Source organism: Mus pahari, chromosome 12, assembly GCF_900095145.1.
Source record: "Mus pahari chromosome 12, PAHARI_EIJ_v1.1, whole genome shotgun sequence".
Taxonomy (NCBI): Eukaryota; Metazoa; Chordata; class Mammalia; order Rodentia; family Muridae; genus Mus; species Mus pahari.
This window is the reverse complement of record NC_034601.1, coordinates 6,506,215-6,522,835: the sequence shown is the minus strand read 5'-3', so window position 1 is coordinate 6,522,835 and position 16,621 is coordinate 6,506,215. Positions and strand designations below refer to the sequence as shown.

The window sequence follows — 16,621 nt, the reverse complement described above, 5'->3', positions numbered from 1 at the left end:
TGTACCTATATCCTTTCATGAGTATTTTGTTCCTTATTCTAAGGAGGAATGAAGTATCCACACAATGGTCATCCTTCTTGATTTTCTTTTGTTTTGCATAATGTATCTTGGGTATTCTAAGTTTCTGGGCTAATATCCGCTTATCAGTGAGTGCATATCTAGTGATTTCTTTTTTGATTGGATTACCTCACTAAGGATTATATCCTCCAGATACATCCATTTGCCCAAGAATTTCATAATGAATATATTTCTTAATGATTCATTTTTAATATTTTGTGCTCTTTTACTATGCCTAACTCCCAAAGAATATTGTGTATGTTTTGAAACAATGTAGTTTTCAACACTAGATATAGGATCCTCGGTTATGGATAGTATTAAATATTCATTAATGATATTTTTAGGGTATGAAAGGATATGAATATAAAAGTTGAACAATTTTTATGTATTATTTGATTCTCAAAAATACTCAATATTATTTTTTTAAGATTTATTTATTATATATAAATACACTGTAGCTGTCTTCAGACACACAAGAGTGCATCAGATCTCATTATGGATGGTTGTGAGCCATCATGTGGTTGCTGGGATTTGAACTCATGACCTTCAGAAGAGCAGTCGGAGCTCTTAACCACTGAGCTATCTCTCCAGCCCTCAATATTATTAATATGTTTGATGTATAAAATGCATTTGAATAATAAAAATTTTAAGAAAAAAGAAATCAAGACTCGGAGATGGTGATAACAATGATAATTTAAAAGGTAAAAATGTTTGCCTTTGGGCTAAAAAAATAGAGATAGGGAGAGGCCTATGATTTATAATCATTTGTCCTTTTTTTTCTATACTCAATTTTGACAAAACAAAAACAAGAAAAACCAAAAGTAGTTTCCCAAACTAGTAGGCTGAAACCCAAACTTCTGACTAGGAGTACTGACTTTATTCTAATTTGAGTTTTGCAACTTATAATCTGTAACTTTGGACAGGTTGCTCTAGGTCTCCAAACTCTGAATAGTGGACTATGGTGGTTTGAAAATAATTGGCCCTTGGGAAGTGGCATGATTAGGAGGTGTGGCCTTGTTGGAGAATGTGTAACTGTGTAGGTGGGCTTTGAGGTCTACTAGTCTCAAACTCCGCCCAGTGTGGAAGAGAACCTCTTTCTGGCTGCCTTCGGATCAAGATATAGAACTCTCAGCTCTTCCAGCTCCACATCTGCCTGGACACAGCCATGCTTCCCACCATAATGATAATGGACTGAACCTCTGAAACTGTAAGCCAGCCCAGTGAAATGTTTTCTTTATAACAGTTACCTTGGTGGTGGTATCCCTTCACAGCAATGAAGCCCTGACTAAGATACTTGCTCAACTATGTCCACTGGGGCTTTATTCGTGACAGCCAGGAACTGGAAACAATTCAGAGGTCCTTCAACTGAAGAATGGATAAAGAAAATGTGGCACATCTACACAATGGAATATCACTCAACTATTAAAAAAAAAAGAGAGAGAACACAAAATTTGCAGGCAAATCAATGAAAGTAGTAGAAATCATCCTGAGAAGGGAACCCAGACCCAGAAAAACAAATATGCTATGTATTCCCTTATTAGCTGTTAAGTAAATAAGCTACAATTCACAAACCCAGAGGGGTTAGGTAAAAAGGAGGGCTCCGGTGTGTGTGTGTGTGTGTGTGTGTGTGTGTGTGTGTGTGTGTGTGTGACATGGATCTCCCTGGGAAGAGGAAGTAGATTTTTGTGAGTAAACAGGGGCGTGGGGAGGGAGGCAGATGGAGATGAAAGCAAGAGGGATCAGGTGGAAGAGGATAAAGGGAGGGAGTATGGGGAGAGATGGCTGGAACTGGGAAGAATTTGAGGGCACTGTAGAAATCTAGTACAGTGGAAACTTCCTGTTATCTATGATGGCGATCCTACTGAGGACTCCTAGTAGTGGAGGCTACGGAGTCTGAATTGGCTGGCTGCCTTCAGTAGGCAGGCAAGGCTTCCCGTGGTGGGATGGATTGCATTTGGTTGAGTTGTTGGTTAAGGGGTCCTGGAGAGATCCCTTAACAACCCAGACTGATTCTAGGACAGAGAGTTTCTCTCCAAAAACTGGCAGTGGTGCCCCATTACTGAAGCCAACATCCACAGAGTTCATCAAATGTAGAAAGGTCAAACTGGTGTCTGCATGGAGCCTTCAACCCTATGTTCTAGTCTCTTTGGTGGGGTAAGGTACTCTGAGAACTACCAAAAGAGAACCTGGACATCAGCCCAGCCATGAAACCCTCAGTTTATAATCTGTTCTGCCTGCAAGCTGTGCTAGGGAATGCCGGTAGAGAACTTGTGAGAATGGCCAACCACTGTCTGGTTTAACTTGAGGCCCACACCAGGAAAGGAATCTCATGCCAGATACTGCCTGGAAGACCAGAACCCAGAGACTGGATAGCCCAGAAACCTAAGGTTGAACCAAACCTGACTGGCAAGAAAAAAATCAATGAAATGATTCCTAATGATATTGTGCTATATCATAGGTGGATGCCCTGTCATCATCAGAGGCTTCCTCTCGCAGGGGATGGGACTAGATACAGAGACCCACAGCCAGACATTACTCAGAGAGTCTAAACTGGAGGTCTCCATTGGTTCTTTCCCCTCAGACATCAAGGGATCCCACGGAAGAGGGGGAGGAAAGATTGTAGGCATCAGGGATGATGGAGGACACCAGAGGAACATGGCCCACTGAATCAACTAAACAGGGCTCACATGGGCTCACAGACACTGAAGAGGAAATCATGGAGCCTGCACCAGGGCCTCTGCATATATGTTATGATTCTTAGCTTGGGGTCTTTTGTGGGACTCCTAACAGTGGAAGTGGGTGTGTCTCTGACTCTTTTACCTGCTCTTGGCACTCTTGTCTTCCTGTTGGGTTGCCTTGACTAGCCTCAATATGAGGGCTTATGTCTTGTTTTATATTTTGTTTTGTTGTATTTGGTGGTTGTCTCTTGGATGTCTATTCTTTTCTTAAGGGAAATTGAGGGGTAGTGGGTCTAGGGGAGAGGGGAGGTGATGGGGGGAGCCGAGAAGAGTGGAGGGAGGGGAAACTGTAGTTGGAATGTTCTGTAAGTGAAAACCTATTTTCAATTTTAAAAATCCCTAGCTGGGGAGCTAGTGATGATTTCTAGGGGCCCTAGAGTCTGCTTTCTTTAAGGGTGTGGTCCCTGGTAGGTTGACAATGCTCCAGTGGATGACCCCACAACCCCATGAATGCATGACAACACAAACTGGACTTGGTGGGATATGAATAAATAGATAGATAGTTAGATAGAGAGATAGACAGACAGATAGATAGATAGCATGAAGTCGGGAGGGGGAGGGCAGAGTGAGTATGGGAAGAGTTAGGGAAGGAGAGGGTAGATATGATCAAAATACATTATGTGCATTTATTAAGTTATCAAAGAATTAATTAAAATATTATTTATTTTAAAAAGAAGTTAGAGAACATCTTCAGTTACATATCATCTTGGAGGACAACCTGGGCTATGGGAGACCCTGTCTCAAACAAACAAATGAAGTCTTGTCAGCTACAACAAAATGTGTCACTCATTTGTGGTGACAGGGCTCAGTGGGTAAAGGTGCTCACTGCCAAGTCTGAGGACCTGAGTCTGATTTCCCAGGCCCCACATGATGGAAAGAAGAAAGCAACTTTCAAAAGTTGTTCTCTGAAGGCCACATGATTTACATGCAAAGAATAAATAGAAAAATGTGTAAATAAATAAAGGGTAAAAAACATGTGATAACAGAGGTAAGGAAGGCCAGTGGGAGGAAAGAGTAAGAAATATTGGTTGATAGGTATCAACATATACTTAGGGAGAATAAGTGCTCATTTTCAATAAAACTTATACTGTTTTCAATAATGTATTCTGTATCTCAAAATAGCCTGAAGAGCAGAGTTTGAAGGTCCCCCACAATTGGTTGAGCACATAAATAAATGAGACTGCAATGATGCATGGATGTCTCATGAACAAAAGAAATTAAAGCCTTCCCCTTGGGGGTCACTGAACCAAGAGTGAGCTCAGATTAGAACTTTCCACTTTAGTCCCCCTGTGTCTTCTGTCCTCTTGTCTGTCTGTTGTATGAGTCTGAATCTGTGCCTACCTGAAGGCTGCCGTGTGACTGTGTCCCTGTGCCTCTGTCTGTCTGAATGTGTCTGTCCCTAGCAAAGGGCTTTGCTCTCTGTTCTTAGTGCACAACACAGAAAGCGTCCCATGGGGAAGGAGCGAGGGATACTTTACAGAAATCTCAAGCAGAATTTTACAAGGGATTAAGTCACTGACTGCAACTGCCCCAGAGAGCAAACAGTGTTACAAACATCGCTGTTTGTCAGGCGATATCTGCGTGTTGTGTTCAACATTTACGATAGATGTTCATTTGATAAGACTGCTTTCAACCTATATTTACTGGTTTCAGAAAGTGATTGTCATAACACACATACACACATGCATTAACCTGGGTCAGGAGCACGGAGGAGTCCATAACTTAGTTACAGCTATGCACTAGCTAGGTTGTAAAAGTGGATTACATGGAAAACCCAAGGCAGGTAAGGTTGTTTGTGACAATGTTCTCTTAAAGGCAGGTTGAACAAACTTGCTGTGTAGACCAGGCTAACCTCAAACTTACCGAGAACCTCCTGCCTCTGCCTCCCAGATACTGGGGACTGTAGGTCTGTGCCACCATGTCTGACCAGGATAGTAGTCTTTGGTGACCTCAGGGTGTATTATTGTCCCAGCTGTAAGGACCAGGAAAAGTTCCAGTCTCTAGACTTCGAGAGACATTTTCATAATATTGTACATCCGGTTCTCGACACAAAGAAATAATCTTTAAGGCAGAAGAAACTCACCTCAGGTGGACAGCCAGCTGGTTCCAAACAATGGCCGAAATCTGGAGAAACTTAATAGCACATTGGCAGGTGAAAATCTAGAAAGCCTGTCAAGTGTCTCTTGCAATTTGACTTAAATGAGTTTCCTGTGGGGTATAGAGGTGGTGGATGCTTTCGATCCTAGCACTTGGGAGGTGGAGGCAGGGGATAAAGAGTTTGAGGCCTAACTCAGCTGCATAGCGAGGTGGAGGCTAGCCTGGCTTACACATGCCTCCGATACTGTAAAAATGAAATTACCTTCATACTTAGAGAATATTATAGCAAGTCTTTTCTCGCCAGGGTGAATTTTTTTTCCAAATGTATAGATTCACTTTTGGTCAGCTTGCTCCTAGATTTCCCATTTGACAGCAGTGTCTGTGGAAGAGGTGAACTCTGGGAGAGCCTAGTCCCCAGGGAAACAGCTGCTTCCTCCTCATGGGGCCTGTGCCTTCACAGCAGGTTATCAGCTTCCGCTTAAACCTCTCCCAGACACTGAAGAGCCAAGCATACCACACTGGGGCTAGTGTACATTTGGAGTGAGTGGGATGTTCTGGCTTCAGGGTGATCCCTGGGGAAGTTTGCCAAGAACAGAAAGCACACTGGATCACTTTACAAGCCACAGTTCCAGCAGGGATGGAGTGCCAGAGCCTTGTCTTACCATCGTCCCATTATCAAGCAAAAAGCTGTGCTTTTTCTCCAGCCAGGCATTTCTCTGTTTTTTTGGAAGTCTTCTCCAAAGTCTGGTGGTATTTCATGCTGTTTACTGACCTTTGAGCCTGCTCAGCTTCCCTCCTGTCTGTCTGTCTGTCTGTCTGTTTGTTTTTCTTTCCCTGTCCTCACTTTGTCCTCAGGGATCTGATCTCACCACCCTAAAAACACCTCTTGATCTGGTCCAGTTCATTTTTGTTGTCAGTTTGACACAACTTAGGAAGAGAGGGTCTCAGTTGGGAATTTCCCAGATCAGAATGGGCAGGTTTGTAAGACATTCTCTTGATGGATGCTGCTGTAGGAGGGCTCAGCTTACCATGAGCCCTAAGCTGGTGACACCATGGTGACATGGTGACACTGTGTTATTGCTTGCAATGAAGACCCCACTCTCTCCCAGATGTTAATGGCACTTCTTTCCTTTCTCCAGACTGTACCAGGCAGCCCCTTTTATAGCCATTGATCTTTGCCCTGAAATTCTTGTAAACTCCTGGTGGGGGACAACATGAGGGACACAGGGCACTGCTGTGTGACTGGGAGTGAGGAACAGATGAGGAGAGAGAAAGCAATTTCTCGTGCAGCTGCCGATTCCAGAGAGTGGGATAATCGTGGAGCCACCGATACAAACTCTTACATCCTTCAAGGCTGTGGTGCTGCTAGTGGTAGTAGTAAGTTCATTTAGCTATGATTTGGATTGAGTCTTTGGTCTTTTCCTGCTGGATTCAAACTCCATACCACCTTAGGCAGGTGGTCCTGGGCTGTCTGAAGCAGCTGACTGTTAGGAGCATAGCATGAAGGTCCCTGTGGCCATGGATCTCCATAGCAATCAGGCATATTAACTGTGAAGGACTGGCTTTCCAATGAGGAAGTTGTAAAACAACAAACCTGTTCTTCCATTCAAGAGCTGGGAATTGGAGGTAATCTGGGACTTGGCCTGGTGGTCTGCATTATGGGCCAGGCTATATCAAGCTCCTACAATCAGAACCAGGACCAGAGGTGGCTAGTAATTTAAATGAGTCAGGGGCTCCCAAAGCTTCCAATGCCAGGACGGAGATGGATAATAGACCAAATGAACTCTATACTATCTGCATGTCTGAGAGCAGGCCAGAGTCTTCCCCAGGCCCTTACGCTAGCACAGGCAGCCTAGCTCTAGAATCCATCTTCCTGGAGGAAACGACATATATCCTAAGTCAAGTTTGGGTGTAATCCAACTTCTGTGTTTACTGGGGATTGTGTCATACTGGGAAACCTTTTTCCAAATCCTACTGTGCTTAAATTTGTGGGGGAAAAACCATCTGATATCAGATTCCCCTATGTCCTGATTCAGGTTGATGAAGCCAGTCCGAACCAAATTTCCATTTTTACCGCTTGGCAGTTTGCTTCCAGACAAACTGGTTTGGACACCAGTTTGTCTGCAAACAGCATTCTTCCATGGCCTCTGCTTCAGTTCTAGCTGGAGTTTCCTCCCTGAATCTCTCAGTGATGGGCTAGATTTAGAAACGTAGCCCAGGTAAACCCTTTCTCCTGTGAATCAGGATGGTTGTCACAGCCACAGGTCTGTAGCCGCTCTTCTGTCTTTCCTGTCAGAAGGCGAACGGCTGTACAAGATCTCCATATGTTCCTGCTGCCAAATGCATGGGATCAAGTGACCCTGGGTTAAACCCACTAACACACATGAACCAAAATAAATCTTCCCTCTCTGGGCATGTTTCCGTGGAATTGTTGGTCACAGTGACATAAAAGTAACCAATACACTCCTATTTGTATATTGAAGTCCCCTAAGATGTGTTCCTGCTTGGAGCCTGGGACAGGCTGCAGGGGAACAGGCTCCACTGACACCCCCTTGACCTTAGGTGTCCAGCCCCTGGAACCAGGAGACAAAAGCCTGTGGTTTGAGACACTCCCTCTGCAGGACAGGTTCAACTTCCAGTCCTGAAGAGAAATCATCAATGGGGGGTGGGGGTGGGGTGTCTCCCCATGGTGACATCTGAGTGACCTTGGCCAGAAATTCCACTTGTTTAGTTATTAATTGGATGCTTTAGACTCTAGTTTAGTTCAAACATACCTGAAGGTCAGACGTGGCTTTGGGCTGTTCACTGCACAAGTCACTTTGGGTAGAGACCTCTTCTCTACATTCTGTGACAAAAAGACCCTAAACCACTGCCCCCAGCACCATCAATCTCATTTTGTGATGAGCCTGAGGCCCAGAGGGATTAGTGACTTGCCAGAGATAGCCCGGTTGCTAAGAGGCAAACCTAGCTCCGGACCTAAACAAGCTGAGTAGCTGCTTTCTTCCCCAGCCAACAGTAGTGCTTCTGTGTTGTTGGTGTTTGGTGCAATCCATGGAGCATGAGAATGCTCTGTTTTCTGCCCATGGAGAGCTGCTGTGGCTCACGAGGCTTCCTCTTCCAGTTTGGATAGGTGCCATGGCCTGGCGAACAGCCCACTGTCCTTTCTTGTCAGTGGGTGCATTTCCCGTAAGTGGTGACTCTTGTCTGCTGGCTCTGAGTCCTGCCAGCCCTTTATGTCAAGCACAGCATAGCTCTGTGCTCTGTTGGCCAGGGCCTTTGAACTTCTTCCAAAGAATAACAGCAATCTTGAAAGAGTCCTCAGAACTGGACTTTGCCCAGCCCAGGCTAGCCTAGCCTCCCCTACTTCACTCTTTGCTCCCTGGCTTTATAGCATCATCATGCTCTCTAGGCTGGGCAGAGATACTAATGGGCACATCTCACTGGGTTGTGTACCTTTTCCTCACTAACCACACAGCACCCAGTTTCCAGAATGTTCTGAAAGCTTCCATCATTGGTCGAAAGTTACATTCATTCTCCCGGAGCAGTGGCTCTCAACCTAGTGCTGTGAGCCTCTAAAACAGCTCCTCATGCTGTGGTGACGCCCAACTATAACATTATTTCATTGCTACTTCATATTTCTAGTTTTGCTACTGTTATAAATTGTAATGTGAATATGTGTGTTTTCTTATGATGGTTTAAACCCCAAAGGGGTCATGACCCACAGGTTATGAGTCACTGTTCTAAAGTCCTAGATAGGAGTGTGGGGAGGTGAAAGTTCAGACAAGAGGATTAGTGATCACCAAAATTGCTAGAGCAGAAACAAGTCCAGCTAGGATTTATATCTTAACACTAGAGAGGGACTTAGCCTGCACACAGGTGCTCTCTCCTGACGGTAAAGGCAATGTGGCCCTGGAGGTCAAGGCCAAGTTAGAAGTGGACTGGACTGAGATCACATAGGAAAGGGCCCTGAGCAGGAGCTTCGACCAGATGAAGGCAGCCATAGTAGCTGTTTACCCTGAGCACTTTGTTCCCATGGCAACATTTCTCAAGATCCCACTGACCCCATCGCCCTTGCCAGCACCTGGAATGACTCTTCCATTTATCTCCAGGAAGGGTTGCATCTTACCAATTAAAAGCAAGGAATCCAGGCCATACAAAGGATTAGTTTTGCACAGGATTTTACCTTCACCAAACTGACATTGGAATTAAGCATTGGGTAATACACACTGTAATTCCAGCACTTAAGAGATGGAGACAAGGAAATGACAAATGTATGGTCAGCCTACGCTATAGAGAGACCTTAAGTGAGACTACAACAAGATAAAATAGAACAAGAAAGGAAAATTCAGGAAGCTGGGGATCTAGCTCGGTTGGTAGAGTGTCTGTCCAAAATATACAAACCTCAGGTTTTGCCCCCAACACAGCATAAGGCAGGGTTGGTAGTACATATATCAGAGCTCAGGAGGTGGAGGCAGGAGAGTCGGAAATTCAAGGTCATTCTTGGGTTTGAGTTCCAGGTTAGCCTGGGCTACATGAGACTCTGTCTGAAAACAAAAATAAAAAAAAAAAAGTAAAACCACAACAAAATTAGTAACCAAGTGTGTGTCAAACACACTCACAATCCCAGGGATCTGCATCCATGAGGCAGGCCAGGAGGATCAGAAGTTCATGGTTATCCAAACCAACACCAAAAGTGTGAGGCCAGCCTAAGACACTGAGACCCTGCTAAAATTTTAAATTAAGAAATGACAGGCGGAAAGAGCATTGTGCAGGAGGCAGAATTTGCACAGGTCCCAGGAGGGCAGACTCCAGCAGACACACAGGGTTCTCTCTTCAGACAAAGAAGAGCCCCTCACCCCCACCCCACCCCCGCGCCCCGAAATGCTGGGAGAGGGTTAGTTTACAACCTGGTGGTACTGTGTTATTTATTTGTAGGGCCAGACTTTAGAGCCACATAAAATCAGACATGGTGACTCACAACTGGGATCCCAGTGCTCACTTGGGATGCAGAGCTGGGAGGATCAGGTTTTGAGGTCAGCCTGGAATCCATGATCCACAGCATCTCAAAACAAACAGACAGACAGACAGACAGACAAACTCGAACTTACATTTCTTAAATTCACTCCTTTAAAGTGTATCACTTGGGGCTGGTGAGATGGCTCAGTGGGTAAGAGCACCCGACTGCTCTTCCGAAGGTCCGGAGTTCAAATCCCAGCAACCACATGGTGGCTCATAACTATCCGTAACAAGATCTGACTCCCTCTTCTGGAGTGTCTGAAGTGTATCGCTTACTGGTTCTGCTGCGGAGACAGATACCGCATGGAAGGTTAGACATAGACTCATGTCATTGTGCTGTGGGCTCACAGGGGTTCCTCAGATCCCAGTGCCTCTCTTAAGGCCATCAAATCACCTTCACCAGGGAATAGTTCGCTAAGCCTCTCTACACTGAGAAGGGCTCTTTATATGCACTGTGTCTAGTCCTTGCATTCCTGGATGGAGGAAGTGTGGCCCCATTTTATAGACGCAGGCACTGAGACCAGACAGATGTTGTCTCCTGCACAGGCGTCCTATCCAGGCCTGTTGACAACCAGACATTGAGCTTCAAGAGTCTCCAGAGCCCAATGGCTGCTCAAGCCTGGAGTCCCTCCAGGGACTGTTGGGGGTCCAAGACTCAGCTACAGGACCAGAGCTAAGACTGAGCCTCGAGGCTCCACTCCCTGCCCCCATGCAGGTGGAGGAGCAGAGAGCATGGAAGAAAGGGTTAGTGTTTAGTCTCTGCTCTAAGTAGTCACTATATCCCAAATACTCCTAGTATTTCCCTTATGAAAAATAATTCCCTAAATGCCTCCCCGGAGTCTCTCTCTAAAGACCTGGAATAGACTTCTCAAACCTGCCTAGCAACAGGTGACTTAGTCGCAGGCAGCTCCTCGCTAAGGGCAGAGGGAAGCCTGGCATCTCTTCCTTCATTTTGTTTGTCGCCTTGTGTTTGTCTCAAACTCCTGTCTCATTCTGCCCAGACATGGAAATTATAAAGGCCCATCTGTCTCCCTTCATTCCCCTCAAGACTGAAGAGAAATAAGACAGTATGCTAACTCTGCAGTCTTCGGGACGCCAGAACTGCGGACTTCCCAGGCCGACCAACTGCAGATGAAGTCAGTCTATGATGGTGAGGGTTCACCTTGGAATGACCAGGTTAATCTCCCCGTTGACATCAGGGTTAAGAGATTAACAGTGTTTCAGACCAAGTGGCACAAGCTGAACAGTGAGGGACAGGACCACACCTCAGCCAGGACTGCTTAATCGGGATACCTCTGGCTCCTGACTTAGGTCTTCCTCTACTGAACCTAACACTTGTATCCATACCCTGAAGATGATCTCAGGGTCACCTGCTTCTCCCCACTGTGTTGATTAAATTGCTTCTGCTTTTCACTCTCAACCATCTTGTCTGTGGGTGTATGGGGACAGGCAGCTGAACCTGGCTTATTGGTGCTGCCAGACGCTATCCTGGCTTCAGACCTGAAACCCCACCTACAATGTGGCTGGAGCAGGCTTCAGAGCAATGATAAAACTCCCTGCACAGTTCTTGTCCTTTGTCCTCCTGTCCTTTGCCCTGTGTGGACAGCCCAGGGGAGGCGGAGAACAGGGTAACCTCATGTTCATACGGGTGACCTTCGTGGCAGATTCAATGGTCAGTCCTGAGGTTTCCCACTCTGAGAATGTCAGTTAGCCTGGATGGGGCTTCCTAGGGGGTTTTCCCAGCCCCTTGCCCCAACTCAACTGACACCAGAAGCTGCTAGTCTTTCGAGTCAGAGGAAAAGCCCCTAAATGTACTACGATGGCCTCTCACCTCCACCTGGCCTCCACTGAAAACACTCTTCCCAGGACACTCCTGGTGGCTGTGGTTCCTCTGAGTCATATCTGGGCCTGGAGCCAGCAATGGGTTGGGAAGAGCCCACAACACTCTCCAGAAAACCTTCCTTGGCGGTCTTAAATCCTGATGCCTCGGGAATAATTGAGGCCTTGAACTGAGCTTTCTGCTGCCCAGGTAATGGAGCCAGCCTCCATTCCAGCAGAGCCCCAGGCCCTTCCTCTACACTGCCAGGTGGGAAGCCAGAGAGAAGGCCCTGGGTCTGACCCTGGGAGCTTTGGCAATTGGCTGTGCTGATCTTAGTGGATCATCGTATCAGTTGAGCAGCAAAGGGTTTTAGAAGCTACTAGAACTGATGCTGGTTTGGAAATACATACATACATACATATATATATATACATATATATATATATATACATACATACATACATACAAACACACAGACATGTTTGTGTGAGGGGTATGTGTGTGTGTCTGTGTGACTGGGGGTAGAATCAAGAGCCTCTTGTACGCAAGGCAAACACTCTAGCACTCACTAAAATCACGTGCCTGTGCATACACCCACCCCACTCCCCTCCTACCTCATTTTTAAAATAAACTTTTTGAGATAGGATCTTGCTAATTTGCCCAGGCTGGCCTTGAACTTGTTTTGTATTTCAGGCTAGCCTGAAATTTGTGATCCTCCTGCTTCAGCCTTCCTAAGTACTGTGATTACAGGCCAACATTGCCATATCAGTCAGAGTTTGAAAAACACCTCAAGAGGCTTGGCCCCTTCTTCTGTCCTGGAAGGAGTCCCCTTCCCCCTCCCCCCGGACAGCATCTCTGTGTCCTAAAGGGTGGCGTGTGCAGCTGGCAGCTCTGGCACAGCCATAGGAGGAAAGGTGAACCAGCCGTTTACTGCACTCTAGCAAGGGCAAGCCATCAGGAAAGAACCGGCCTGGGGCTGGTGGCTCAGTATCCCTGAGGGGGTCACCAGGAGTCAGGCTGGTTGTGGGGAGGGAGAAAGAGGAACCGTAGAGCAAGACCAGCAGCCTTGGCTTCCTGTCACTCAGCTCTGTCCCAGGATGGCAGGGCAGGGATATGGGGGCCAAGGAAGATTGTATAGATAGTAGGGTGGGAATTGGGAAATGGCAGGGGCAGGCCACAGGGGAAATACTGTGACTCTGTTCTGGGCCAGGAGAAGGCCAGTAAGGCCTTCACATGGCTACAGTTACTCTTCTCAGTGCGTCCATTTCTATGTCAATACGGCTGTTCCCAGGCCAGGCAGCTAGATGCTGATCACACCTGTTTGTTTGTTTGTTTCTATGCAGCCGGGCAGTCTTCTGCTTCAGATTTCCAGGAGTCACAGGCTTGCACTACTATGCCTGGCGCAGAAGAATTTGCTGTTTATAGAGCCAGCACACTCTGCTTCCAACCTGAGCGCTCAGCTTCTGGATACTAACGTACATTCACGTCCTGCACCCTGCGTGTTGAGCTCTGCTCTCAGTGTATCCCAGCATCCCTGGGTATCCTCTTTGGCTCCGCCCCAGTCCGCGACTGCGCACTGCACAGAGCCCCTCCCCCGCCATCGATCACTGGAGCTGAGCTTCGGAGCTAAGGCTGGGAGCATCCCTCAAGCGGGCTGCCTGCTGGGCATCCTAAACCTTGGGCGGAGAAGGGCGGAGCTGGAGCCTGTGCTGTAGGGTCAATGGTACCCAGGGGGATGAAGCAGGTAGGGCTGCAGAGATGCTGCATTGGGAGGATAATGATGAAAAGGGCCTCGGGGAGGTAGATGCACTGGCCTTGAAGCCTAAGACTAAACTGGGCTCCTAGTAGTAAGGAGGGTGGGGAAAGCCCAGGGTACTAAGGGAATAATGCTGGGAGGAGCAGAGACTTATCAGGAAGAGGGGGCGCCCACGCCTGAAGGCCTCCTGTGAGCTCTGGGATGGCCTGCCATCTATCTGTTCTTGGTGTTCCCCAGGGCCTAGTGGATGATACTGAGGATGTGTCCCTGGACTTCGGCAATGAAGAGGAGCTGGCCTTTAGAAAGGCCAAGATCAGGTATGTTGACTTATTGGTCCCAAGCTGCAAATTCATTCATTCGCCAATTCATTCATTCGAAATACACGGAACAACTACTGTGTGCATGAGTTATACAGACCCTGCCCCCTTGGAACCTAGAGCTTAGGGGCGGGGCAGCTAACTTATTAGGCAAAAATGTTAAGAGGGTTAGAAAGAAACAAGCACGGTGAGGTAAGAGAAGGTTCCAAGGGATGTTCCCATGCACTAGCACAAAGCAGGTGGAGGGGCGCGGGGGGCGGGGTCTTTGAGGCAGTGACTTTTAAGCCGAGACGGGTTTCTGAGAAGCAGGCAGCCATAAGAGGCTCTGGAGGAAGAGCGTTTGGGCTAAAGGAACAGGAAGTGCAAAGGTTCTGCATCCTTGTTGGAAGGTCAGATATGGCAGTGTAGGAGCGGAGTCAGTATGTGGCAGGGTAACTGCGAAAGTGCTCGATACTCGAGCAAACCCTTGAACCTTCAAGAAAAAAATCACAGTTCAGTCAGGCCCACTTGTCCACCCCACTCACTGGTCTCTAGCATACTTGGAGGCCTGGTACCTAGTGCTTTCCCTTGACGTTTTCTGGTAGTGGGAGTGGGACAGAGGGCCTTGTGTATGCTAGTCAAAAGTGCTACCTTTCTGCTACATTCCTTTGTCTTCCTCTTCCATTAGCTCATCTGACCCAAATACAACAGTCTCTAAGAACAGAATTAGTACGTGGTCACTTTAACAAATTGTCATAAACATGCTGGTTTCATGTAGTTCAGTTGGTGGAGTTTCTGCCTAGCACAAACAGACCTCTGGGTTCCAACCTAACCACGGCATCAACGAGGCACGGTGGTGTGCGTGTGCGCATGCGCTCCTGTAACTCTCATAATAATAAGGGCATTTGTGACAATACCACAACCCTACTCAGCAACCTAGGGTAATTTGCACCTTTACTATGTGAGGTCTGGGCGTGTAGCTCAGTTGGTAGAGTGCTTGCCCAGCATGTGTGAAGCCCTGGGTTCTAATCCAGCCCTGGCTCTAAATAAACTGGGCCTACTAGCATGCAGCTGTAACCTCAGCACGAAGGAGGTGGAGGCAGGAGAACCAGAAGTCCCCGGTCACTCAGCTACTCAGTGACTTTAGGACCAGCTTACACTACATGAGCCTCTCTGTTTCTGTCAGTCTCTCTATCATTGTCTATCTCTCTCAGATCCTTTACTAAATGAAGATAACCCTTTTTCACGTGATATAACATCCACGGGTCCCAGAGACTGGAACCTAGATACTTGAGGCTCATTCTTCATCCTTCATGCTGTTGTAATTGGAATCCTAAGTGAAGGGTTTTATAGAACATCTAAACAATTACAGGTTCACTGCCTGGTAAATATCACCTGTAACCCTGCAAGGCTGGTGGCTGAGGCTATGTAGGATACGGGACCAGCCCCTGCCTATGGAATTGCCCAGGCTATATAAGGACACTTCTGCCAGGTAAAGGTTAAGCCCTGCTTTGTTGTGGGGCTGCCCTGTATAACTCTTGCTTGCTTGACTTCAGCTGGCTTCCTCCTCTCTTATGCTGTTCAGGAGCCCCTACCTAGAGAATGGTACCACCCACAATTGACTGGGTCTTCCTCGTCCCTTAGTTAACAATCAAAGCAGCCCCCCTAACCCGATCTGGATAATTCCACATTAAGACTCTTCTCAAGTGATTCTAGGTTGTATCAAGTTGACAGAATCAATGAGCCCAGATGGGTTGTTCATCAGATATAATGTGGTCACTATCTACCTGTGGCTATTGAGCATTGCACTATGGCTAGAGTTATGGAATTTTGTTCTGTTTAATTTTTATGTAAAGTTAAGCACCCATGTGCAAAAGCTACTTTTCAGTGGAAGAATTTGGCCATAGCAGTGTTAGGGTCAGGACTGCAGGATGAAGTCAGTGCCTTAGTCTTTTTCCTGTTGCTATGATAACATGCCTGACAACTTAGAAAAGGAAGCAGCTTAAGAAAGTGAGATTTATTCTGGCTCACAGTTCAGCAGCCAAGTGCTTCATATTGTGGGAGTCACCATGGCAGGAGCTTGGTGTAGCTGGTCACAGTGTGTCTCTAGGCAGGAAGTATAGTGGAATGCTTGTGTTCGGCTCCATTTCCCTTGTTTATAGGGCCTAGGACCACAGCCTAGGGAATGGTGTTGCCCATAGTGGGTGGCTCTTCCTACTTCCATCAGATTACTCAAAGTAACTCACACTGGGCATGCTGAGTTCTGTGTCCCAGGTAATTCTAGATATCCTTTAGTTGACTGTTGAGATTACCCATCATAGACTGGTTTAGGGGCAGAAGAAAGCAGAGGCTGGGAGAGTGGCCCAAGACACCTCAGAGGTATAATCTACCTTTATTGTATGGTGGTTAAGGTGTGGAGGATGGAGAGGGAACTGGAGAGATGGATTAGTGGGGAAAAGCAGTTGCATGAGGACCTGGGTCAAGCATGAGGGTTCCCAGCACTCACATAAAAAGTTGAATGTGACTGTGTGTGCCTATAACCCCAAAGCTCTGATGCTGGACACAGAAAGATTACTGGGGGGTTCTGGCCACTTAGCTTAGCCTAGGTGAGGGGGACAGAATGAAGTGAGGTTCAGGTTCAGTGAGAGACCTTGTCTCAAGACCCTCTTCTTTCCTCCCACCTCTCTCTCTCTCTCTCTCTCTCTCTCTCTCTCTCTCTTTCTCACTCACACTCTCTCTCTCTCTCTCTCTCTCACACACACACACACACCATGAAAAGACAAGCCTCTGATATTTCAAGGTTTAATTGCTGCTTGTTTAATCCTGGATGAAAGGAGTTGTC

At 46.8% G+C, this 16,621-nt stretch overlaps 1 protein-coding gene across 4 annotated transcripts in view; it reads left to right on the top strand.

Moving 5' to 3' along the window:
* Tvp23a (trans-golgi network vesicle protein 23 homolog A) overlaps positions 1-16,621 on the top strand; it is a 70,837-nt gene that overhangs the window by 17,176 nt on the left and 37,040 nt on the right. For 3 of the 4 annotated variants that reach the window (XM_029544485.1, XM_029544483.1, XM_029544484.1), the window contains 2 exons: positions 13,071-13,471; positions 13,721-13,800. In XM_029544485.1, coding sequence (XP_029400345.1) covers positions 13,448-13,471; positions 13,721-13,800 — 104 coding nt within the window. In that variant the 5' untranslated portion in view covers positions 13,071-13,447. Of the gene's footprint in view, positions 1-13,070; positions 13,472-13,684; positions 13,801-16,621 lie in introns of those variants that run through there. The other variant, XM_021208909.2, reaches the window with a different exon arrangement.